General features: G+C 36.3%; 2 protein-coding genes across 2 annotated transcripts; both read left to right on the top strand.

Moving 5' to 3' along the window:
* The first annotated feature begins 185 nt into the window (after positions 1-185).
* On the top strand, positions 186-2917 carry LOC137747008 (casein kinase 1-like protein 2). The gene is made up of 10 exons (XM_068487007.1): positions 186-303; positions 462-502; positions 1273-1392; positions 1572-1667; positions 1754-1851; positions 2029-2090; positions 2200-2263; positions 2361-2445; positions 2543-2669; positions 2763-2917. The coding sequence occupies exons 1-10, from the start codon at positions 186-188 to the stop codon at positions 2915-2917; spliced, it is 966 nt and encodes a 321-aa protein (XP_068343108.1).
* Positions 2918-12153: 9236 nt separating this feature from the next.
* Positions 12154-12806, top strand: LOC137746764 (PRA1 family protein F2-like). The gene has a single exon (XM_068486769.1). The coding sequence runs from the start codon at positions 12204-12206 to the stop codon at positions 12804-12806; it is 603 nt and encodes a 200-aa protein (XP_068342870.1). The 5' UTR covers positions 12154-12203.
* Positions 12807-26660: the final 13854 nt, after the last annotated feature.

Here is a 26660-nt window from a genome sequence, read left to right as displayed (position 1 = left end):
TTTTATGTGGGGATATTTTGGGGTTTTTAAATATTTAACTTCATACATATATATAGCCGCTATAGAAAAAGGCGGGCAAAAACCTGATACAGGGAGAGAGAGAGAGAGAGAGAGAGAGAGAGAGAGAGAGAGAGATCGGTCGTTGTTTGTTTGAGAGTTTAGGGCTTTGATTCGGGTTTTTAGATATGGAGTCTGTTGTTGGAGGGAATGGATGGTTTGATAGGAAGTCTCGACCTGTTGTGAACGGAAGGTTTCGAGTCGGCCCGATAATCCGTTTCTCGCAGTTCGGAGTGGTCTACCATGGTTTCTTTCTCTCTTTCGTTTGAATTTTTTTTTTCAATTTTTTGGCTATGATTATTTCTCTTTAATTCTTGCAATTTCTTTTACTGTTCGTCCTTTCTTTTTAATTTTTGGTAAATTTTTTTTAATTTCTTTTTCAATTTCTGTTCTTTGATTTTCAGGAACTGATACTTTCACGAAGCAGTTGGTTGAGATTAAGCTGGTGAGATATTTTTTTCGATTTTTTGTTCTATTAAATTATCTTTTCTAATTGAAATAAAAAAAGTATTGATAAATTTGAAACTTTGTGTTTGTATCGATACTTGTTCCATGATCATGCTGTATAGAAACGAACAATGTAGGGACGATTGTTGGAAGTTTTCGGTGGTTTGATGTTTTATTGCGATACAATTTCTTCTGAAAACGTCCTTCGCTGCCCTAATCACCTAAATCTTATGTGTTTTGTATGGTTGAAATTGCGGGTATAACAATTGTTTGCCTACTTCGCCTCTGTTCGTGGCTTCTAGTTACTGTCCAATACAAGGTGTCAACAATCATTTGGGGCTTTATGACCACGATTCGGTCTCCAATTTATCTAGGATATTATTCTCTTGAATTTCCATTTTTTTTTTCCCAAAGATTTACGGTCACAATCAAAATACATTCCGTTGTGTTCAATATTTTCTGACTTTGGAATATTTCATCTTTCGTTTTCATATATGGATCATGTTGCTCATCTTTATGCCTACTTTGTCTTTAATCGAAAGGACCGCAATGCTTTACTCCTTGTAGTTATCAGTTTATATATATAGCCGGAATTCTGTTGTACATTTTTTCAGGAAAATGTGAACGCGGAGTATCCCGCGTTGATCCATGAATCAGAGGTGTATAACAGACTAAAGGGAGGAGGTCATGGCCTCAGCCACTATCCCTGAAGCTTTTTGTATATTTGTTTATTTGTTGTTTACTATATGTACACATATGTTTATATAGTTTAGTTCTAACCCCTATGAACTCTTCGTTGGTGGGCTTCTGTATTGGACTTTGGCAGCTGGAATTTCAAAAGTGGGATGGATTGGAGTGGAAGGAGACCACAATGCTCTTGTGATGGACGTAATGGGACTTAGTCTCGAGAATTTTTCACCTGCTGCAGCAAGAAATTCTCTTTGAAGACTGTCCTCATGCTTGCTGAAAAAATGGTAGACATGTTTTTTTTTTCACGAATGCATATTTTTTGAAATCTAGTCGTCTAACTTGCAGCCTGATTATCTTCGTCTTGAAATTTGTGTCAGATCAATCGTGTGGAGTTTGTCCATTCCAAATCATTTCTACACCAGGATATCAAGCCAGAAAACTTCCTATTTGGTGCCATTAAACAACCTAATGAGGTTCTTTCGATATGTTTTTTTATGTCCTGTGTAAACACTATAGCTTTATTCCGTGTTCTGAATATGCTGATGCATATTCCTTATAGGTTGGTGGCTTGTTTTATTCTTTCGGTGTTGTCTTTATTGTTCAACGGCTGATTGTATCTTGCTTCAAAGTTGCACTTCGGAAATGCCGTCATTTTGGGTTCCACTGTCTCTATTTTCAATGATTAAAGTGTTTTTGAAAACCCAAATGTTTATTTTCCGGCGCTTAAGCTAGATTAGATGTGTAGTCCACTGAGAATGGATCCACACATTATGATTATAAGTGAACTTGTGGCTACCGAGTTTCTAATGTCAAGTTCTCATGTATATAATGCAGAGACGGTAAGAAGTGGAAACATAATGTAGCATATTCAAGCATCAATGCTCACCGTGGCGTTGGTAAGTGAATTCTCTCACCGTCTTTTAATCTCCCCTTGTCCCCTACATTCTTTCTCTTCCTCTCCCTCCGTCCATCTGTCTTTAAACTGTTTTACTTCAATGTTCATAGAGCAAAGCTGCCGGGATGATTTAGAATCACTTGGATATGTCCTTACGTACTTTCTACGAGGAAGGTAAACCTTGTGCCTTCCTGTTATGCTTTATGTATGTTTTATTGGGATCATTGTGCTTAGTTACGGTGTTTCTTTCTCTATAATTTTATTTTTCCAGTCTGCCTTGGCAAGAGGTGTCAGCAAGGACTAGAGAGGAAGAGTTTGAGAAGATGTGTGAAATAAAAGAGTCAATTTCAATAGAGGTAAGCTGAAACATTGATGATTGAAGTACAATTAACGTGCGTGCTTAAAGTTACTTACAAGTATTGATTAGTCATTGCTCTCTTAATCCGTTCATAGGAGTTATGCCGAGGATATCCAAGGGAATTTGCGGCGTACTTGAACTACTGCAGGTCTTTAAGGTTTGATGAAAAACCAGATCATGCTTATCTGAGGAAGCTCTTTCGCCGCCTTTTTGATCGAAAAGGTTGAAAACTTACGTTTTTCATGCATCTAGTGTTCTCATAGTAGTGCCGTGTGGTTAACCATGTCAGCTCATATGCGTGTGTTCTTGCTTCAGGTTATCGGCGGGATTTGAAGTATGATTGGGTTCGTAACCCGGCCTGCTTGTTGTCAGAGGAAGGTATTGTCGTCGCTAGAAGATTGTACAGAAAAGTGGTGCCGTATTGCCCAAGAAACAAAAACGCTGGACCAGTTATAAAGCACTGTAATTAGGCTGTGGTTTAGGGTTTGGACATTAAATCCGTACTGCATATAAGTAACTAGCTGGCACACTCTTTCTATTTTCTTTCCTTTTTATATTCGTATTCTTATGCTAAATTTCTACTTCTTTATTCTCCGTTTGAGAATTTATTTGATCCACATCTCATGATTTTGTTTTGGACACGGAATTACTAGGACTCGTTTGGTATTATACTCAAATCTAACTTTTTGAACTCAAAAATAATTTTTAAATTTTAGACCTTGAAACTTATTTGGTACAAGTACAACTATTTTTAGAAATTGATTTCAAGACTAACTTAAAACAATAGTCTTTTCCTTGAAAAGAAAAAAGAAATTTTTTTTTAGAGTTTTTAAATTTAAAGGTCCGTACCTTTTTTTCTCCTCTCTCCTCACGCAGAATCTCTCTTTCCTTTGATACCCCCTCTTTCTCTTTTCTCCTCTTAACCTGCGATCTCCTTACTACCTTCTCTCCTCTTCTCTTTTCTTTTTCTCTCCTTCATACTCCCCTCTCCAATTTGCCCCTCTTCCGACCTTCTTTGCTTTCTTTTTCATTGTCAACACTCTCAAATCTCATACCAAATAAGCTTTTGGATCTTAAAGTCCTCAGATTTTCATATTTTTATTTTCTGGTATTTGCTATACTGGAGGTTTTCTTCCTCTCTCTAAACGCGTAAAGGTCGTGCGTTTTGGTTCCCGCTTCAATTAGATTGGATTGCTTTTTTATTTTAATTTGGGGTTTTTGGATAATTTTTAATATATATATATATATATATATATATATATATATAAGAGTAAATTGTAACAATGGTCTCTAACTTTAATATAAATTGAGTAATAGTCCCTCAACTAAAAATCCATTACTAGTGGTCCCTCAACTCATCAAAATGTGTAGTTATAGTCCTTTTCGTTAACTTCGTCAGAATTTTGTCAATATAAGTTATGTTGGAAGGACCATTGCTACAATTGGGGTCCATCAACTCATCAAAACGTGTAGCTATGATCCTTTTCGTCAATTTCGTTAGAATTTTGTCAAAATGAGTTATGCTGGAATGATCATTGCTACAATTGGATTAAAGTTGAGAGACCGTTGCTTCAATTGGGTTAAAGTTGAGGGACCATTTTTCCAGTTGGGTTAAAATTGAGGGACCAATAGTAATGAATTTTTAGTTGAGGCACCATTGCTCTAATTGAGTTAAAGTTGAGAGACCATTGTTTCAAGTGAGTTAAAATTGAGGGATCATTTTTCTAGTTGGATTAAAGTTGAGGGACCAATGGTAATGAATTTTTAGTTGAGAAATCATTGCTCCAATGGAGTTAAAGTTAAGGGACCATTGCTATAATTTACTCTATATAAAATGTCCAATAGAAAGTAAAATGTGAACGACTTGTCGTTTTAAAACCATGTTTTGGTTCGTGTCACGTGACTCTGTTTCTCTTCCAACTACAACTCTGTTTTCCCTTTTATTTTTTTTTGGGAAACTAACTCTGTTTTCCCTTTCGACCGACTCAAATAGTCCGTTTGGCTGCCGAGAAAGCTCGGGAAAAGAAGAGAAAATTCAATGAAACCAAACCCTAGACTACAAAGACAAAACCTCTCACAGCGGCACTGCAAAAACACCCAACTCGAACCGATCGGAAATGGCGAGCTATCTATGGAGGAAATACGCAGACTACGTTTATACAAAGTGGGAAAGAATGATTCTTTGGAACATGGTGGAGCCCTACAGCAGGCCCAAATCGTTCACCCCATTGGTTACCATCTACGTCGCCGCTTTCTACACTGGTGTGATTGGTTCTTGTTGGATTATGTGGCCAAGTGGCCATATACTTTAGAATAAACAATCCAAAGGTGGACAACACCTTTCCTTGTTTTGGGGAGGAAAAAAAGATAAGTTGTTTTGTTTATTTGGTCCATGTGAAAGCCACGGGATGGTTTTCTTATTGTTTTAATTGGCAGCATTTGTTAAAGAAGCCGAAAGCAAGAAATAAGAAAATGATGAAAGGAACATCATGATGAGGAAGAAAGCATAAAGAAAGCATCCAAGGGGAGAGCATTCGGCTTTCCCATGGGAAAAGTTGAACATTTTATATTAAGGCATTTGTTATGCCTTATGGTTGAAGAGAGAGTTGCAGAGAGAAAGGGAGAAAAAAGAGCTCTTTTTGCAGAGAGCAAGGGAGAGTTGCAGAGAGCCTAAAACAGAAGAAGAAGCTGCTGCTTCATTCGGTTCGTAATCATCTACCAAAGTAATTGTTGTTGTAATAGCTTTGAGCTATATGTATAGAGAAGAAATTATTCTTTATAATTCTTTCTCTATTTGTTTCTTTGGTGTGTGAGAGCTATTGGGTGTATTGGGCTTTTGGGTTGTGAGATTGCCAACACTTTGTAAACTCCCATTTGGTTGATAGTGGATTATTGGGTGAGCTCCTACTGCTCCGAGGACGTACTCCAGTTACACTGACTGTGGAGGAACCTCGTTAAAATCTTTGTGTCTTTTATATTTTGTTATTGCATTTTCATTTGATAAATTTCCTGTGGGCTAGCTTGATTTGGTTCCGCGTGGTTTGGTGCTATCCTAGCACAACAATTGGTATCAGAGCACTGGTTGCTCTTGGGTACTGTCTAATTGCCAAAAATGTCAGACTGGCAAGATGAGAATCCTTTTGGAAGCAGCTCCGGATTTGCAAGAACTACGGTGCAAAATGCAAAGTTCGAAGTTGAAAAGTTTGATGGCACAAACAACTTTGGGATGTGGCAATGTGAGGTCAAAGATGTGTTGGCTCAACAAGATCTACTTGCCGCTTTGGGAGAGAAGCCGGAAGCTATGTCGAAGCCAGAATGGGAGAAATTAAATTTGTGGGCTTGCTCTTCAATTCGGTTGTGCCTTGCAAAAACTCAGAAGTATTTTGTGATGCGGGAAACATTGGCAAGTGTGTTGTGGCAAAAATTGGAAGACAAGTATATGACGAAGAGTGCAGAGAACCGGCTACACTTGAAGAAAAAGCTCTACCGCTTCCAATACAAAGAAGGTACAAAAATGATTAGACACCTTGATGCTTTTAATAAGTTGATTGCCGACTTGTTAAATTTAGATGAGGATATTAAGGATGAAGATAAGGCCTTAATATTGTTGAATTCCTTGCCGGACTCTTATGAGCATTTTGTTACCACTATTATGCATGGTAAAGAAACTGTGAAATTTGAAGATGTGTCAAATACCTTGATGAATTATGAAATGAGGCATAGAGATAAAAATCATGATAGTACCTCGGAAGCTTTATTTGTTAGAGGTAGATCATCGGAGAGAAGATCATCTTCTAGTAGGAAAAAATCACAGTCTCGACCTAGAGGAAACTCTAAAGGTAGAAAATCTTTGGAAAGGGATGAATGTGCTTTTTGTCGTAATAAGGGCCATTGGAAGAAAGATTGTCCTAAATTGAAGACCAAAGGTAAAGAAAGTTCTGAAGCTAATGTTGCTGAAGTTGAAACAGATTTTCCTGATTTTGCTTTAACCACTTCCTCATCATTTGATTGTGCTACTAAGTGGGTGTTGGATACGGGTTGTACTCATCATATGACTCCTCACAAGGATTGGTTTTCAAGCTTGAAAGAGTTTGATGGCGGTGTTGTGTTCATGGGAGATGACAATCCTTGCACAACAAAAGGGATTGGTACAGTTCGTTTGAAGTTGCATGATGGCATGGTTAAAGTGTTGACAGGTGTTCGGTATGTACCGAATTTGAAGAAAAATCTTATTTCTTTGGGAACTTTGGAAGCCAAGGGCTTCAGGTTTCATTCAGATGGGCAGACATTGAAGGTGACTTATGGTGCACTTGTTGTGATGAGAGCTCGTCGATGTGGCCATTTGTATTTATTGCAAGGAAGCACTGTGACAGGTGAAGCATCTGTAGTCTCAGAAAATATGGGCACATCCGATTATGATACTACTAGATTGTGGCATATGAGATTAGGCCATGCCGGTGAGAAAGCTCTACAAGGGCTTGTGAAACAAGGTCTTCTAAAAGGTGCCACGACTTGTAAGCTTGATTTCTGTGAGCATTGTGTCTTGGGGAAGCAAACTAGAGTGAAGTTTGGTACTGCTGTACATCAGACGAAGGGCATTCTTGATTATGTGCATTCGGATGTTTGGGGTCCTACAAAGACTCCCTCTTTGAGTGGTAGACATTGGTTCGTGACCTTTGTTGATGATTATTCAAGAAGGTCTTGGGTCTAGACTATGAAGCACAAGAGTGAGGTGTTGAGCATTTTCTTGGGTTGGAAGAAAATGGTTGAGAACCAGACTGGGAGAAAGATTAAGATTTTGAGATCGGATAATGGTGGTGAATACACATCCGACCTTTTCTTTAAAGTTTGCAAAGAGGAAGGGATTGTGAGACATTTTAGTGTCCGGGGAACTCCACAACAAAATGGAGTTGCAGAAAGATTGAATCGAACCTTGCTTGAGAAGGTTAGATGCATGTTGTCTCAGTCGGGTTTGAGCAAGTCGTTTTGGGCAGAGGCAGTTACTTATGTATGTCACATCATCAACCGATTACCCTCAGCTGCTGTTCAGGGTAAGACGCCAATGGAGGTATGGACTGGAAAACCTTCTAATGATTATGATTATATTCGTATTTTTGGTTCACCTGCTTATTTTCATGTAACTGAAAATAAACTTGATCCTAGAGCCAAAAAGGCTATATTTCTTGGTTTTAGTAGTGGTGTCAAAGGTTACAGGTTATGCTGCCCGGAGATGAAGAAACTTGTAATCAGCAGAGATGTGACATTTGATGAAGAAAATATGTTCAGAGACTCTGAAAAGAATGTGAAAGATGTCCAACAGGTGGAGCTTGAGAAAGTTGCCTCTAGTACTTCAAATCCTATTTCCGCTGATGTCGAAGCCACTACAAGTGAAGAAGTGGGAGACCATGAGGATGTTGAAGAAGTTGAACTTGAAGATTCTATTCAAGTTGAAGAGCAAGTTTCACCTCAAGAGTCTATTGCCAAGAACAGAGGAAAAAGACAAATTACCAAGCCAGCTCGGTATAGTGACTATGTTGCTTTTGCTCTTCCTATTATCACTGATGAGATTTCATCCAATTTTGAGGAAGCTATTGAGAGTGAGGAAAAGGAGAAGTGGTGCAATGCCATGGGTGATGAGATGAATTCTCTCTTGAAGAACAAGACTTGGGAGTTAGCTAAATTGCCTAAGGGTAAGAAAGCTATTGGTTGTAAATGGGTGTATGCCAAGAAAGAAAATGCTGATGAGAAAAGCAATGTAAGATTCAAAGCAAGATTAGTTGCTAAAGGGTATGCACAAAAGGAAGGCATTGACTACAATGAAATTTTTTCTCCAGTTGTGAAGCACTCCTCAATTCGCATTATGTTAGCTCTTGTTGCACAATATGATCTTGAGCTTGTGCAACTCGATGTGAAGACGGCTTTCCTACATGGTGATTTGAATGAAGAGATCTATATGTGTCAACCGGATGGGTATAAAGTGAAAGGGAAAGAGAATTTGTTTTGCAAGTTGAAGAAATCACTTTATGGCTTGAAGCAATCTCCAAGACAATGGTATTTGAGGTTTGATAAATTTATGAGAGGCCAAAATTATTCTAGAAGTCAATATGATCATTGTGTGTACTTCAAGAAGTTGCAAGATGGGTCTTTCATTTATTTGTTGATATATGTTGATGATATGTTGATTGCCTCAAATAATGTCGAAGAGATTGATAAATTGAAGAATCAAATGAAGAATGGGTTCGAGATGAAGGATCTTGGTGAAGCAAAGAAGATCCTTGGCATGGAGATCACTAGAGACAGAGAGAAGGGTTTGGTTTGTTTGAATCAAAGACAATACCTTGAGAAGTTGATTCGGAAGTTTGGAGTTCATGATTCAACTAAACCGGTTAGTACCCCTTTGGCTCCTCATTTTAAATTGAGTTCTCTACAATGTCCTAAAACTGATAAGGAGAAGCTGCAAATGAAAAATATACCATATGCAAATTTGGTTGGTAGTTTGATGTATGCAATGGTATGCTCTAGACCAGATATTGCTCATGCAGTTGGCATGGTGAGTCGATATATGCATAATCCTGGTAAAGAGCACTGGCAAGCAGCTAAGTGGATATTGAGGTATCTCCATGGTACTCAAGATGTTGGTTTATGCTTTGAGAGGGATGACTCTGGTATTAGTCATTTTGCTGTTGGTTATGTTGATTCAGATTATGCAGGTGATCTGGATGGAAGGAAGTCTACTATAGGCTATGTGTTTACTATGGCTAAAGGGCCAGTTTGTTGGAGGTCCATTTTGCAGTCGTCTGTTGCTTTGTCTACTACAGAGGCTGAATATATGGCAGTTGCTGAAGCTATAAAGGAGGCCATTTGGATACATGGACTGATTAGAGATTTGGGGGTTGATCAGAAGCAGGTGGAGGTGCATTGTAATAGTCAGAGTGCCATTTATTTGGCTAAGTATCAGGTTCATCATGCGAGGACCAAGCACATAGATGTGCGTTATCACTTTGTTCGTGCAGTAGTTGGTGAAGGGGAGATCATTCTCCAGAAGATTCCAACTAAAGACAACCCCGCTGATATGTTGACTAAGGTTGTTGGTGTAGCCAAGTTTGTTCATTGCTTGAACTTGGCTCGCATTTTGCCTATTTAAAGAAGACGTTGAGCAGTAGGAGTTTTGGAGCATTTGGCTCAGCATTAGTTGTTCTCTTGCTAGTGATTGGGAGTGTTTTTTTTGTGTTGATTGTGTTGGTTGGCTTATCATGGCGTTTTCGGAACTTGGCCAAGGTGGAGATTGTTGGATTATGTGGCCAAGTGGCCATATACTTTAGAATAAACAATCCAAAGGTGGACAACACCTTTCCTTGTTTTGGGGAGGAAAAAAGGATAAGTTGTTTTGTTTATTTGGTCCATGTGAAAGCCACGGGGTGGTTTTCCTATTGTTTTAATTGGCAGCATTTGTTAAAGAAGCCGAAAGCAAGAAATAAGAAAATGATGAAAGGAACATCATGATGAGGAAGAAAGCATAAAGAAAGCATCCAAGGGGAGAGCATTCGGCTCTCCCATGGGAAAAGTTGAACATTTTATATTAAGGCATTTGTTATGCCTTATGGTTGAAGAGAGAGTTGCAGAGAGAAAGGGAGAAAAAAAGAGCTCTTTTTGCAGAGAGCAAGGGAGAGTTGCAGAGAGCCTAAAACAGAAGAAGAAGCTGCTGCTTCATTCGGTTCGTAATCATCTACCAAAGTAATTGTTGTTGTAATAGCTTTGAGCTATATGTATAGAGAAGAAATTATTCTTTATAATTATTTCTCTATTTGTTTCTTTGGTGTGTGAGAGCTATTGGGTGTATTGGGCTTTTGGGTTGTGAGATTGCCAACACTTTGTAAACTCCCATTTGGTTGATAGTGGATTATTGGGTGAGCTCCTACTGCTCCGAGGACGTACTCCAGTTACACTGACTGTGGAGGAACCTCGTTAAAATCTTTGTGTCTTTTATATTTTGTTCTTGCATTTTCATTTGATAAATTTCCTGTGAGCTAGCTTGATTTGGTTCCGCGTGGTTTGGTGCTATCCTAGCACAACAGTTCTGCTATCACTGAGCAGCTTTACAAGGTAATCACTTTGCTCGGTATTAATTTTTTTTTATTTTTTATTTTGCTTGTTTTTATTGCTATTATTGTTAATTTTCTGGGTTAATTTAGTTGATCAAAACCCAAAAGTTGAGATGGGGTTTTTAGTTTTGATGCCGTAGTTTATAGGAAAAATAAAGTTGGAGAATTTCCTTCTTTTTGTTCAGCTTCAAATGTCGCATAAATGTACTGAAATTTTGAAACCTATTGATTGATTGATCTCTGTCCTAACAATTTGCTGATAAATCTAAGATTTAGTACTTAGAAAATTAGACGAAACCATGGCACGAAGATCGGTTTCTTCTTGAAGCTTTTATTGGACTGAAATTTGCTGTAAACCTGTTGAGTTTATTTGAACAATGTGTAGTTTGGGGGAGGTCATTTGATAGAATGCCTTATGGCATTGTTTCTTGTGCTTGAAGGTATATATATCATTGTATGAGTTGATACCATATGTATATAGCTGAGAGGTGTCAGACCTGGAAACAGGTTTTGGAGCTGGAAGGAGTAGCGTTTGATGCGTAATTGGCTACACACTTTTTTGATTAGTCCAATAGGTCTAGCTTATTGTTAGCATGAGCTTTAATGATTTAATCATAGATCTGCTACGCTCTGATTTCTAAATTTTAATTACGGATAGTGGAGGAACAGGGTTTGGGAAAGATGTGTGTTTTCCGGTTCTGACATGAAGAGGAGATTTCTCATGGTTTTCATCGAGTCACCATAGGGTTTCCTTTCTGTTCGATCTCAAGATGCCTATTTGGTTTCCTTTCTGGAACCATTGAGTGATGGGCGAGGAATCAGGTCTCATTTCTACGTTCTGTCAGCTTGCATTTTTGGTGCCATAAATTCATAGTAGTTCTGATACCAACCAATTCTCAATGCGCCTGCTGATCTCACTTAACTAATCTTTGTTGGAGCAATCTTGACTTTGTCGCGTGATTGTTTATATATGATGATCTCCGATCCTATCAAGCTCTCTTCTTCCGCTTTTAGGAGATTTTTACATAGTAGCTTTATATCTTTTTGACATATAGATATCAGTGAATTGATTTTAGGTATATATACATATCTACATGTCGACATATATATCCGAAGTTCAATGGAGATAAATCTTCTCATGTCAAGTTTCATAGACCTCATAAAAAGTTTGCCTTCTGGTATTGTGCAGGAAAAATTCTGGGAAGAACATCCTGGGCAGGCAGTGCCTCTTATGAAGCCAAAGTTTTACGGAGGACCGTGGAGGGTACAGCAAGGCGAGGTCCCAGCCACTCAGTGAAAGCCATAGACCAGTCGGAGAAATTGTTATACGGGCTTCAACTATTCTATACCATTTTCTGTTGATGAATGCCAACCGTTTTAAAGGTCACCGGTGTAAGGAACGATTGTCACCATCCATTTTTCTTTTCCTTTTCCTTTTCAGCTAAACCATTTTTTGTACATCCAATGTTATAAATAAAACATCATGTGATCGTAACAAACTTGCTTAAGCATTAACCTAACACGTAGCTGATATGTGATCAGTGATCTAAACTTCTCCCCCAAAATTAGAAATCCAAGCTACACACATTCTGCACTATCTTTGCCACAGACCTCCATACCATTTTATTCTTCTCTCCGTCTCCGCCACCGGACAATGACAACGTACGGGACTATCCCGACCGAACCCCTGGCATCCTTGAACCAACATTTCGTCCCACGCGCAAAAGAACAGATCCAATCAGCCCTAAGCAACCGAAGACCATGGCAGGAAATTATACAACTGCAAAATCTCACCCTTCCCTCCACCTTCAACCAATCAGTCCATAGAATCAAGACGAATGTCGTCTTCTTTCGCATGAACTACGCCATCATCACATTTTCCATCCTCTTCCTAAGCCTCCTATGGCACCCCATTTCGTTGATCGTCCTCATCGTCATGATGGTTGCATGGATCTTTCTATTTTTCCTGCATGACCAACCTTTGATGATTCTAGGGTACCGGATCAACGGGCAAGTGGTGATGATGGCCCTGTTGGTGGTCACACTCGTCGCGCTTTACCTTACTAACGCGAGATATCATATCGTCGCCGGACTCTGCATTGGCCTCGCGGCTGTTCTGGTGCATGGAGCTCTGAGGGAGCCTGAGGATGTCTTCGTTGTGGATGATGAAGGGCCAGGATCAGGTGGAGGTGGTGCACATGTTCACAAAGTGCCTCTCAAACATGCTGCCTCTTCTTCTTATTCTTTGGCCAAATAGTGAGAATCACAAACAAGGCCTTATTTTCTCCATCTTTTCTTTTTCCGAAACAAAAATGATTTCCGCACTCCCCTTTTCTCTCTCATCACCCCTCTCTTTTCTTTTGCTTGGATTAACAAAATTGAAAGAGAATCAAGGGACATAAACAAAGGAGAAAACATGAGTGCTGAAATCATTTTCTTTATTTTCTTTTCATAATTTCCTCGTTCTTTTTTTTTTTTTTTTTGGAAACTCGTAATTTCCTTGTTCTTGATGGTGAATTATGGGGTTCAATGACACGTGTCTCCAGGACTCAAAATCTGTAAATACATATGTAAATGGTGTCATGCAATTGGAGCTGAAACTGCAAGAAACCCCACGGAGATCAAAGGAAAATTCAGATTCTTCCTCTATGAGAATTCAACCAACTCCAACTTTTTCCCCCATCGTCACAGTGGACTGATGCGTCGATAAGAATGCACCCTTTTCCTCCAAAGTTCCAAGATGGGAGAAGAACATATATTCAAAGGTTAAGGCAGAGCGTAAATAAGAGTTAGACCAGTTTGTCGGGGCATTGTGCCCACCTCTTTTCACCCAAGTTTGAATGTGTCTCACATGTAGGTTTAGAGTAGAGGATGGGAAACATGGTGTATATGTTGATGTGTGGATGATTGGCTTTGGCAAGTTGCTTTTGGAATTTGGTTAATTATCTTGAAGCCTCTGTCATGATACCAATGCATATCATAAGAGAATTGGATGTTCATATTGGAATCATTTTCATATGGAAACTAAGCCCTCGTTTGATAACTATTTTTTTTCTTTATGTTTTCATCTTTTTGCTTGTAGGTTTTAAAGCAATCTTTAACGTTAAGAATTGGGTTTTGAGTTTTGGAGTTGTAATGCATTTCGCACCCTTTGGTTTGTTTGTTTGGTACGCGGAGCCAATATATTTTTTTTTTTTGGGGTTTTTAGATCCGGGTCCAAAAACATATAGTGTTTTTAGGAATGAGTCCAATTATCTAATTATATGTTTTTATTCTTTTATACTCATTTTATATTTTCTACAAATATTAAAAATCAATTAAAATCTTCTAATATTATGCATTTTCCAACTCCAAAAAATATAATTAATATCTTATAACAAAAAAACTAATATACTAACATAAATTTATCTGCAAAACATTCTACCCTAACTTAAGTAACAAATATATGAATGTATATTATACCTATACATGAGATATGAAACCTAATTAAAAGGTAGAAAAAACATAACATACCTATAAGTAAGACATATTAATCTGTGATAGGTTGATTATAAAAAAAAAACAAAGAATCTATCATATAGGTAGATTATAAAAATTAAAAATTAAATCTATAAATAGGGTTTAAAGCAGAAGGAAGAACGAGAAATAACAAAAAGAAAAATAAAAATAAATAAGCAAAGAGATAATTGGGAAGAAATTTGATTTTTTTTTAATAAATCTTATCATTGAACAGATAACTATTGATAATTAAAAAATTAAATATAACAAATTGGACTTATTTTAATAAACTGGACTATTCTTACTGTTGGCTCAAAAAATTGGACTTATATCAAGTTTCCTCTTCTATTTTTTGCTGGGCTAGCTAAAACTAGTACCATAAAATTATATGTTTATTTTTTTCTTATATAAAATTATATAATAATCAATATAAAAACAACAATAGAATATAAATAATTCTTGAAATCATAACCCTAACCAACAACTTCAAGGACCCTAACCAACAACTTCAAGGACCATATAAATAATTGACCTACTAAATAAATCAAGAATAAGTAAATAAAGCGATTAAGAATGTACCAAATATTACTTTCATTGGAAAATCGTAACAAAAAGTAAGGAATTGCGGATATAGGGATTTACTTGTGAACTAAAAGAAAATTCTCTTTTCTTTTCTTGAGTAACAAGTATAGAGGCTAATTTGCATAGGGCAAATGTTTTTTTTTTTTTTTAAATTTTTTTTATGAGTTTTTTTTTGTTCTAGTGTTCTAAGTTTAGAGTTGTGTATGTTTTTATATATTTAACATGCAACTTATGTGTTGTAATTGGAACGAACTTCTCTTAATTGTTTTACTATTTTATTCATAACGCTTATTTAGTGTAAGAAGAATGAAGTGGAAAATAGTGATCCAAGTGAGAAGGATATCAATGGTTAAAACAATGCCACTTGTCAAGAGATTACAAAGGCTGGTATATTAGTTGGAATCTTAGTTGTTAGAGATATAGTTAGTTGGGATAAGGAGATAGTTGGTTGACATAAGGAGTTAATTAGTTAAAAGGAGGATTACTTACTCTGTAAGATTGAGATTGAAAACACCTATATAAGTGAGGATTGTAAATCAATACGAATAATGAAGGAAAACATTTACAACTGAAAATCTCTCTCAATATTTCGCATTATTCTTCTTTTTCTTCGGTTTTGCTATCTTTACATGGTATCATCGCTGACCGATCGATCCGGTGCTTCCGCTCAGTCTCTAAAGCATTTCTTTCTCTTCTATACCCTTTAGTTTGCATCTCTGTGTGAATTTGGCGTCGGAAAATATACCAATCGCTCAGAAAGTCGGTTTCTTCTCGTCTACTCACCAACTGTTTGATTTAATGCATCAGTGAAAGTATTTTACAAGAATTTGCAACAATGGTTACAGCTGCTCAACTGCAAATTGTTCAATCACCTATCACCAATCTTCTCTCCACAATCTCCACTTCGGTTACAGTGAAACTAGATGACTCCAACTATCTTACTTGGAGTTTTCAGGTTCGATTGCTTTTGGAAAGTCATGGCATTATGGGGTTTGTTGATGGTTCAAGAAAGTGCCTATCAAGATTTGACAATGATTCGAATGTTGAAGGGGTTGAAAATGATGAGTACTTGGTCTGGAAGATGCACGATAGTGCGTTGATGCAGTTTCTCATTACCATACTGTCTCTGACTGCCATGTCTTGCATCATTGGGAGTAAGAGTTCTTGTGAGATGTGGTTAAGTCTCACCGAAAGATTCTCTACGGTTACAAAAGCCACAATCTTTCAGATGAATACAGAACTTCAGAATATCAAGAAAGGGTCAGAATCTATTTCTGTTTATCTTCAGAAAATCAAAGATGCGAGAGATCATCTTGCCGCAGCTGGGGTAATGTTTGATGATGATGATATTATCATCCTTGTGTTGAAAGGTTTACCTGCAGATTTCAACATGTTTCGATGTGTGATCAGAGGAAGAGAGAATGGCATATCTCTCAAAGATTTCCGGTCTTAACTATTAGCAGAAGAAGCTATCATTAAGTAATCTTTTAACAGTTCTTCTAGATTGTCTTTTGGTAGTGCCATGGTTGTTGGTATTCAGTCCGATAAAGGGAAAACTCATGTTCTCGATCAAGATCAACTAAGGTCTTCTTCTGATCAGTCATTCAAGCCAAATGAAGGTTCAAGTTCTGTTAATCACAGTCATGGAAATGAGTCTTATAACAATTTCAATGGTGGTTATCATAACTATAGAGGCTATAAAGGGAATAATTTCAGAGGAAAAGGTAGAGGGAGATTTTAATACAATACTGGTCCAAGATTTTCAAATGGTAATCCTGGCATTCTTGGTACTCTTAAACTATACCAATCTCATTGCCCAGATCATCCATCTGACATTCCTACTTGTCAAATATGCAATAATAAGGAACATGTTGTTGCAGACTTTTTTTAAAGACATACTACTCCAACCTCGGGTTCTCCTACTCAATGTTAAATTTGCTAGAAATATAGGCACACAGGAGTTCAATGCTATCACATGGGTAATTTTGCGTATCAAGGGAGGCCTCCAATTGCTCATCTTTCTGCTATGCATGCAAATCATCAACATCCGCACCATCTAAGCAGTTTTGGATTGCAAATACTAGTGTTACATCACATATGACATTTGAGTTGGCAAATTTGGATCTGTTTCCATATCAGGGCACAGACACCAATACCATTGCAAGTGGTGCAAGTTTGAGTATTTCCAATATTGGTACTTTTAAATTGGTAGTTCCATAACACTCTCTCACACTTAGGAATGTATTACATGTTCCAAAACTGTCACAACATTTGTTATCCATTTATCAACTCTGCAAAGACAATATGTGCAGATTCATTTATGATGATGTTTGTTTCTGGGTTCAGGACAAATCCACAGGGAAGATCCTACTCAAGGGGCTGTGTAGAGCTGGTTATTACCCTATACCATTCAATATTTCACAGAAGAAGTCATCTACCCTACCTGCAGCACATTCATGTTTTCTTGCAAAATCAGTTCAATCAAGCATATGACACAAAAGACTAGGACACATCAAATGCAATCACTTCTGCAATTCTACATCAATCTCAAGTTTCTGAATCAATAGATCCATGTTCATCAATATGTACACCATGTTTAGAAGGAAAATTTACCAAGTTACCATTTGTTTTTCTGTAAACAAATTTGTAATACCATTAGAAAAAATACACAGTGATGTATGGGGACGTGCCCCTTTACTTTCATATGAAGGATTTAGGTATTATGTAATCTTTATAGATGATTGTACTCGATACACATGGATTTTTCCATTAAGAAATAAATCAGAAGTGTTTGCAATTTTTGTTCATTTTCATGCCTATCTGTGTACACAGTTTTCTGCTATAGTTAAAGTCTTCCAATTTGATGGGGGTGGTGAATTTACAAGCACTAAGTTTCAACAATTTCTATCACATCATGGTATTTTACATCAAAAATCATGCCCTTACACACTTGAACATAATGGCTTGGCAGAAAGAAAACATAGACATCTTGTAGACACAGCAATTACACTTCTTCAAACTGCAAAAATTGTCAAATCAATTTGGTTTCATGCATGTGCTATTACTTCTTATTTGATTAATAGGATGCCCTGTGCTTCTTTACATATGCAGTCATCATTTCAAAAACTATACAACACAGTTCCTGAAATTAAACATCTTAGAGTCTTTGGGTGTGCATGTTTTTCCACTTTTAAAACCTTATAACACTTCTAAACTTCAGCCTAAAACTGTAACTTGTGTGTTTCTGGGGTATGCAGGTCAATATAAAGGGTTTATCTGTCTCAACATTGCAACTGGTAAAATTCATATGTCTAGGCATGCATTATTTAATGAAACTAGCTTTCCATATTCCACTTCAAGTATGTTTCAACAGTCAAAATTGGTTTCTGCATCATCTCCATTGAATGTATCACATACTCCAATCCATTCCTCATCTTTCACTCCAGTCATTACATTAATGATAGAATTAAAAGCATACCACAAAGTAGCACACAAATGTCCTATTGATTTTCCTTATTAACACTAATATTTGTCAATTGTAGCATATGAAAATAAGGGTCTTTCCCGCAGAAGATTGTTTTATCTAACTACTTAAAATGTCACAAAAACTGGGCTGCTGTCCCTACTGGCCAGCCACCGAAAAATAATTATTAGACCAACTTACACTTATCTAAAGTCTACGAAATTTTATATGCAAATACTAGACACACAGAGCTACACTCATACAAATTTTTGGGATTTTTGGAGTTGATTTGCTATTTAAATTAAATCAAACAAGAACAGAACAGAAACAGATTTTAAGTAGTTCACAAATTAAGAAAAACGAGTTAGGGGAATTGCTATCCACCACCAAATAATCATACAAACATGTTAAGTTTCATTCAAATTCCTTTTATTTTTGGATGAAGATGCTCAAGTTGGCTCAATGTTAGAACTCAACCTATTACTCTTTCTTATGTGGTATGTTAAGAGAATGACATTTTCAACTTAACTTAGTCCCTAACATGCAATCTAGAATGGCGTGTTCATAGATTTAACAAGTAGAAATCATTAAGAACGAAAAGAGTTTGAGTCGTCACAAGGCATCGTAAGTACTAGTGTTGTTTTACTTATCCTAGAAATTGATTCACATGTTAATCACAATTAACAAGTACTACTTTAGAACATATGTCGGTCCTCATTCAACAAGGGCAGGCACACACATATTCATAGCATTAGAATCTACTAAGTATGCATCTGTAGAAAACACAAAAAGAATTCATCAATGAGACAAGTAGTGAACCAATTTTCATCCATTCGTAAAAGTAATTCAAACGAAATGTCATAACAAACTTGCAATCATATTCGGGGCTTCAAAACAGCCCCTAACTACTAAAAATTAGTTACACATAATTCTCAAATTAAACCAAAAGAAAGACATGAGTTTGAGAAGATAAAACCGAGAGAAGAGAATGCCAAGATTTCCTCCTTCCTTTCCCTTCCTTTCCCAACGCAGCAGCCTTGCCTTTTCCCCTTGCTTTGCTTCTTTTTTTTCTATCTTTTTTTCACACTTTTTCTCCCTTTTTGTTGCTGCAACCTGTAGGTCTTTTCTTCTTTTCTGCTGCCACAATTTTTCTCCATAACTCACCCCACTAACAGCCATTTAGTGATGACAATAAGTGGGAGGAAATGCTAAAACAATTGTAACTCTTTGGGCAGCCTTTATGCCCATTACTTTCACTTAATTTTTCATTTCCTCTGATATTTGAATAGGTGTTAGCTGGCTTGTTCTTGGCTGCATCAGTTTTGGCTGTTAGTTTTATGGGATTTATTGCTTTTAATGTTTTCTTATCAGTTACAAACTGCCCAGCCTCTTGGGAACCTTTCAGTGTTAAAACAGCCATAACTTTTTTCTAGAAAAATGATATTAACAATCTGGAAATGCTCCAGAAAATAGACATCCGTAGCTTTCCAAGAATATAAGGCTCATTCTCTAATTCATTCTGAGCTGTCCGCAACTTGCATCCAAAGTCAGCTGACCTGCACAGGCAATTTTGACGAATTTATTACTTAAAATTCCACTTGTGTTATTTTTCTTTTCTTTACTTGACAAATCCTACAAAACACAAAAACAAAGTAAATTACTCAAAAATATAAGGAACTAACTAAGAAAAGACAAGTGAATTTGATATAAAATATATATAAATATAAGCTTATCAATTAACCAATCAAGCATCTATACCTTCATCTTATTCATTGTCATCTCGAACTACAGGCTCCTTGATTATGCATTCATCTAGTGCCTCAAATTCATTGTCTACATCCAGAGCCTCAAATTCTTTGGAAACAGTTGCATCTAGTGCTCCAGAGTTTGTTTCTTTCCCCACAAATAATATCAATACATCACATATATCTTGTGATCCTGCAATACATCAGTTGCCTCCAACCAGCTCCACAACACAGCACCATATCCCTGTGGATCCTGATTTTCAACAGGAGCAACTAAGTGTTATTCTACCAATACCAATGAATATACATCCTATGCAAACTCGATCTAAGAATGAGGTGTTCAAAAAGAGAGCTTTTACTGCTACTGTTGTTCCAGAACCCAAAACATTCAAAGCTGTATCTTAAGTTTCAGAATGGCAAGTTGCAATGTAAGATGAAATAGCTGCTCTTCACTCTCAAATGACTTGGTCTTTAGTTCCCTTACCACCTGATAAGAACTTAGTTGGATGCAAGTGGATTTACAAAATAAATAAAAATGCATATGGGTCTGTGGCAAGGTATAAGGCAAGACCTGTGGCACAAGGGTATAGCCAAGAAGAGGGTGTTGATTATCTGGAGACATTCAATCATGTTGTCAAACCTACAACTATAAGACTTATTTTCGCGTTGGCTGCTTAATTCCAGTGGTCTCTTAGGCAACTAGATGTAAAAAAAATGCCTTTTTACATGGCATACTTCAAGAGGAAGTCTATATGGCACAACCTCCAGGATTTGAGAATGCAACACATCCTTCAAACTATGTGTGCAAGCTCCAGAAGTCATTATATGGGTTAAAACAGGCTCCCAGAGCCTGGAATGAGAGGTTTACCAGTTTTTTGCCAAGTCTCGATTTTCAAGTTTCTCCAGCAGATCTTTCCTTGTTTGTGTAACAGTTTTCAAATGGGACTGTGTTATTGCTCTTGTATGTTGATGATGTTATTCTTACCGGTAGTAGTTCACAATTAATTAGTCAAGTTATACAAGCTTTTACTCAAGAATTTGAAATGAAAGACTTGGGAAAGTTGAATTTCTTTCTGGGATTGCAGAGTAAATATACATCAAAAGGCTTGTTTGTATCACAGACAAAGTATATCACTAAGTTGGTTGATAAAGTGGATTTACAGGACTCTAAACCATGTAGCACACCATGTCTACCCTATCACAGGTTACTCAAGGATGATGGACAACCTTATCACAGTCCTACACAATATAGGAGTGTTGTTGGTGCACTTTAGTATCTCACTTTTACAAGACCTAACATAGCTTTTGCAGTTAATCAAGCTTGCCAGTTTATGCATAATCCTATGGTCTCTCATGTCATTGTCGTCAAGAGAATCATTCGATATCTCAAAGGAACATCTACCTATGGTATTCATTTCAAACTAGGACCACTGCATCTTCAATCTTATAGTGATGCAGATTAGGTAGGTGATCCAAATGATAGAAGATCAACTTCAAGTTTTGTTGTGTTTCTTGGTTCAAATTCTATTTCGTGGGCATCTAAGAAACAACACACTGTGTCTTGATCTTTCACAAAAGCTGAGTATCGCGCACTAGCAATTACTGCTACTGAACTTGCCTGGATTCGACAGCTATTATGTGATATGCACATACCTTTACATTCATCTCCCATGATATATTGTGATAATATATCACCTATTTCACTATCTACAAATCCTGTGTTCCATGCTAAGTCCAAACATATTAACATAAACTATCATTTTGTACGGGAGAGAGTCACTCGCAAAGATCTTCAAGCTCTGCATGTGTCCTCAGCAAATCAGTCTGCAGACATACTTACCAAGGGCTTATCTTCACCTTTGTTTCAACAACATTGTGCCAATCTAATGCTCAGTGCCTTCAAGCATCAGATTAAGGGGGGATGTAAGAAGAATGAAGTGGAAAATAGTGATCCAAGTAAGAAGGATATCAATGGTTAAAACAATGCCACTTGTCAAGAGATTACAAAGGCTGGTATATTAGTTGGAATCTTAGTTGTTAGAGATATAGTTAGTTGGGATAAGGAGATAGTTGGTTGACATAAGGAGTTAGTTAAAAGGAGGATTACTTACTCTGTAAGATTGGGATTGAAAACACCTATATAAGTGAGGATTGTGAATCAATACGAATAATGAATGAAAACATTTACATCTGAAAATCTCTCTCAATATTTCACATTATTCTTCTTCCTTTTAGTACTTCGGTTCTGCTATCTTTACATTTAGGAGAAGGATTTGCATAGAAACGGATGTGTCTCAAAGCAATCATGCAATTGCATGTATAAAAGTTACAATGCATGACGGCCTGCTGGGTTTAGAAAACGACAATCACATTAGGGCCTCCGTTTCACATACGTTCCTCTTCTTAATTTTGGCGGAGCTATGCTATATATAGACTATTTCTGATTATGGTGCTGGTAGCATGTAAGTTGAGAATCGCAGTAGCATAACAGAGTATGAAACTAAGGGTATTGTTTAATCAACCCAAATTTAGAAGAAGAAAAAATGATTGTTGAAATGACGACATACTAAGGAATGCATCTTCATTGACTCGGTTCTCGTATATATATTGAGTTACAAGTTGTGTTTATAATAAGTGACCCTATAAGAGTTAATATGCAAAAATATAGAACACCCAAATAATAAAATAATAAAGGGAAAATCTGATATGAATCCAATTTTGTGAGTCATTTTGAGATAAGTCCAATTATATTCCATGTCAATTTTTTTTCATTTTCATACCAATTTACTCCTAAAATTACTTATAAGTAATCAATATTATCCCTTGATTTTAGGATTGGTATTTGTGATAAGTTTTACCTATTTGAGGTTTAAAGAATAAAATTCCCTTAATGATTGTTGGAATAAAATTACTTCCTATATATCTCCAAGCGAGGATATAAGCCTCTTCATTTCTTCTTCATTTATCTATTATTTCCTTTTAGTTTGTTATCTAAAACCTTTTTATCACTAATGACCAGAGCAACCTAGCGAAGGTCACAAACTTGACACTTTCTGTTGTACCAAAGTTCTTGCCAATTTTGTACATCAACAGATTTCATGGCCGATATTAATCTACTTGTATCACAAGATTTTGTTATATAACCTACCTCTATTATAGGTAGATTATATTTTTCTTTTTTTTATTATCTATCTCTATCACAGATTGCTTCTATATGTTTTCCTATATTACATAGTAATTTATCTTGCTTATAGGTAGGTAAATTGTGAATTTGTACCTATCAGTTCGTTTATCTACCTATTGATTAAATATATTTTCTTCGTTTGATATCTTACTTATAGGTATATGTACATTTATGTATAAGTACCTGTTAATTAGGTTGTATATTTTTGCAACTTAATCTATGATAAAAATATTTTATTTTATTAAAGGGTAAAGAATTGAAACGTTTTTTTAAATGTTTAGTAGATTGCAGATGTTTAAATATTCAAAATTTGAAAACAAGGGATAAAATATGTTTAAAAAATAGTTAAGTGGACCTAAATTAGAAATTTCAAAAAATTGGACTAAAGCCAATAGTACTTCAATTTTTTGGACCTATATCTTAATGCCCCTAAAATAAATCTAAAATACTAATATTTTTCAACAATCCCATGAAACTCATAATGGTAAACGACATGAGTTTGACAACAAACAAATGCACATGCATACTCCGTTGGAGCACTTCTAGTGTGCAAAGGCTCCACTTGGCAACATACTCTATATACAGACCTAACAACATCAACCTTTCTCACGCCACCCTTATAGGCTAGAATAACAACAAATACTTTCTTATCAACAAAACATTTTTTCTCTGTTTTTTCCCCTTCCTTTTTTTCTTTTCCCTTATCTCTTTTTTTTTTCTTTTGTGGGACAAAGTGGAATGAACTCGATGCGGGTAGAAATGAGGTGTCGCAGCATGCCTGGTGGGTGTGCTAATGCAAAATCAAATTCATGGGTTCATCAGATCACGACACAAGTGGTTAGATTACGACACATGTGAGTTTGGTAAGGCAAAAAATGACTGAAGTGGTTTGATGTGATCTCGTATCGTGGTCTAGCAACAAGCAGTAGTGGTAATTGGGTTCGTTGGGAACAGAAGATGAATTTGCATCAGCATTATCTAGGCAGCGTGACATGGACAACGTCGAATATTGTGCGGGTCGATACGAATGCAGTAGTGCAACCCAAAGTTAGTGGGAACGGTGGGTGCAAGATTGCAATACCACCATATCAAAGCACAGTAGCGACAAAGAGTTCGTCGATCAGCAGATTGGACAAATGCATTAGCAACAGTACCCAAGAAAACCTAATACTTAAAAATATCTGAAGGAAAAATTAGTATATAATTCCTAGTTACTAATGTTTATTAGCTAAAACCTTATTAGTTTTTAGATTTTGATCGAAGTGTATTCATGAATTTACATAGATTTTAAAATAAAATTAGTAATTGATTTAGGATTTTAATACTCACACCCTTATTAACCCCTAATTAATTTTCAATTCAAAAAAATTCCAAAATAAATAAAAAAAATTAGAATAAGTTTGTACCCATTAATTTTTTTTATAAAAACAAACTTAATTCTTTAATCTTAAATCTACCCATTCGTATAATTTTTTAATTTTTTTAATCATGAATGTACCCATTCTTAAATATATCAATTTGTTACATGTGAAATGTATTATTTTTTAATATTGTACCCATTTTTTAATGTAAAATCCATTCATTTTAGTCCTAATCCATTTTCTAAACTTATATGGGTACATTATATTTCATTTGATTTGATAATGTATCCATGTCAAGTTTAATTGAAGAAATTTAATAATGTTATTAAGCCTAGTATCCTTTTTTTTTTTTTTTTTTTTTTTTTTGTAGTGTTGAAAATATGTACTCTTGTTTATGTAGTGGAGATTATATTCTATCCTTTAATATTTCAAATCCCACAAATTATGGATTTTATTTAAAATCTCATTAATATAAACAACTACTGACACACCCCGACCCGGAATGTCCACTTGGACTCCGAATTGAGTTATGTTGGCCGACACTTTGAGGGTGGAGAAGCCATAAAGTGTAGTGATGTCGAAAATGTGATTAAATTTAAACCTAAAAGTGCCTAAATGTAAGAGTGCGCTAGTGAGCGGGAATGAACCCATTTCACACGTGATGTCAAAGTATAAGTAAAGTACAATAAAGTAGGATGAGAATTATACCGTTGAAGGTAATCTCCAATACCGATGTTTGCCAAGAATCCTCGTCAATATGAAAGCTCAGCTTCTAAAACCTGGAGGGGTGAAAAATAAGGGTGAGTGTGCCTGAAAATAAAGTTTTAATAAAACCTTTCTGAAAACATTATAACCCCTCGTCGTAAAACAAGTATAGTTTCCAAAATATACATACTACGTATAGTAAGAAAATACTTATTGTAGCTTGCAAAATCACAAGAATTCAATACGGCATAATAATTCGTAAATAAGTGCATGCCGTCAGTAATCGTATAATCTCACATAAGCAAACATATCATATCGAGTGCTCATCGACACGTGTTCATGCATATGTATTCTGACATCATTAGGACTAGGTGTAACAATGATATACGCTCTAGTACTACAATCACGTGAAGACTGGCGTTATGTGCAGCACATATGAGTCGGAGTTGGCTATTGTAACCTGTACGACATGACTGACACCTACACGTGAAAGCCTGGCCCTGGCCCGGGCGAGTACTAACACTGGTGCAGCAAATGATGAGCAGATAACATAAATATAATCATGGCATAGTGATTCGATAATTCTAATCAGCATATAATATTTGTGGTCGTAAATATAATTAAGGCATCCCACACATACCTGTGCATCTCGCAGGATTCGGAATAATTTCGTAAATTTCGTCATTTCGCTAATTCTTATAAATATTAGTCTAATCTAGGCATACGTAGTAAATTCTTTTTCAAATGTATAAATGGAAATTAATAAATATGTATATACTACAAAAAAGAAAAGACCCACTCACAGTTACTTGCGAGGTTGCAACCATTCGAACTAGGCTAGCCAGAGTCTCCGATAGTAATCGCATCTAAGCATAATATTGGAACCCATTAGTAAAACTCTATCAAAATGTTTGAATTTGGGGAAACAGACGGCAGATTCGGAATCAGCTTGTTGAAATACGTTAAGAAGGGTCGCGGGCAATTTTTGTAAAAAGTCAATGAAAGGTCAACGATTAACCCTAAAAAAAGTCAACCGAGACGCCCCGATGGTCAACCACTTTAAAACTTTGGAATTTCACTAAATGGGTGTCAAAAAGGGACCCAGGACATCGAAATTAGCCTAGGACGATTAAAATTTCACTAAATAGGCCCTAAGTGGCTCACAAAACAATACAAAATATCATCTAAAATGAAATTACCAACTTGATATCGGTATTCAATGTTCCGTGAAATTTTAACTGTAACTCTGATCCTGATTCCGTTTGTGCCTACGCATTCCTACTGTCGAGAACTTCGAGGATAGGCTAAAATATTAGCTTGTACACGTCCCAAAAAGGCGGTCAACGAAAATCAACAATCTCTATTGTAAGGGCATTTTCGTGAATTCACACTTTTAAAATGAATAAAATTGCAAAATTAGGGACGGGTTGTCACAACTACAAATTTCAATTTTTTTCTTCTTTACACTTTCAATCCAATTGGGACCGTATGTGCATGCATGCATGGAAGGGACAAGAAATGCTAAAGTATTTCAATGAATGTTATAATTTGATAAAAACCTTCAACAATATTT

Source organism: Pyrus communis, chromosome 10 (genome assembly GCF_963583255.1).
Source record: "Pyrus communis chromosome 10, drPyrComm1.1, whole genome shotgun sequence".
NCBI classification, from domain to species: Eukaryota; Viridiplantae; Streptophyta; class Magnoliopsida; order Rosales; family Rosaceae; genus Pyrus; species Pyrus communis.
The sequence above is the reverse complement of the archived record's forward strand: the minus strand, read 5'-3'. Positions and strand labels throughout refer to the sequence as shown.

Excerpts from the sequence above, each read along its gene's own strand:
- LOC137746764 (XM_068486769.1), top strand. The coding sequence starts at position 12,204 with ATGACAACGTACGGGACTATCCCGACCGAACCCCTGGCATCCTTGAAC.
- LOC137747008 (XM_068487007.1), top strand. The coding sequence starts at position 186 with ATGGAGTCTGTTGTTGGAGGGAATGGATGGTTTGATAGGAAGTCTCGA. Across the intron at positions 503-1,272 it reads AGTTGGTTGAGATTAAGCTG|TTTAGTTCTAACCCCTATGA; the intron begins GTGAGATATTTT and ends ATGTTTATATAG. Across the intron at positions 2,091-2,199 it reads CAATGCTCACCGTGGCGTTG|AGCAAAGCTGCCGGGATGAT; the intron begins GTAAGTGAATTC and ends CAATGTTCATAG.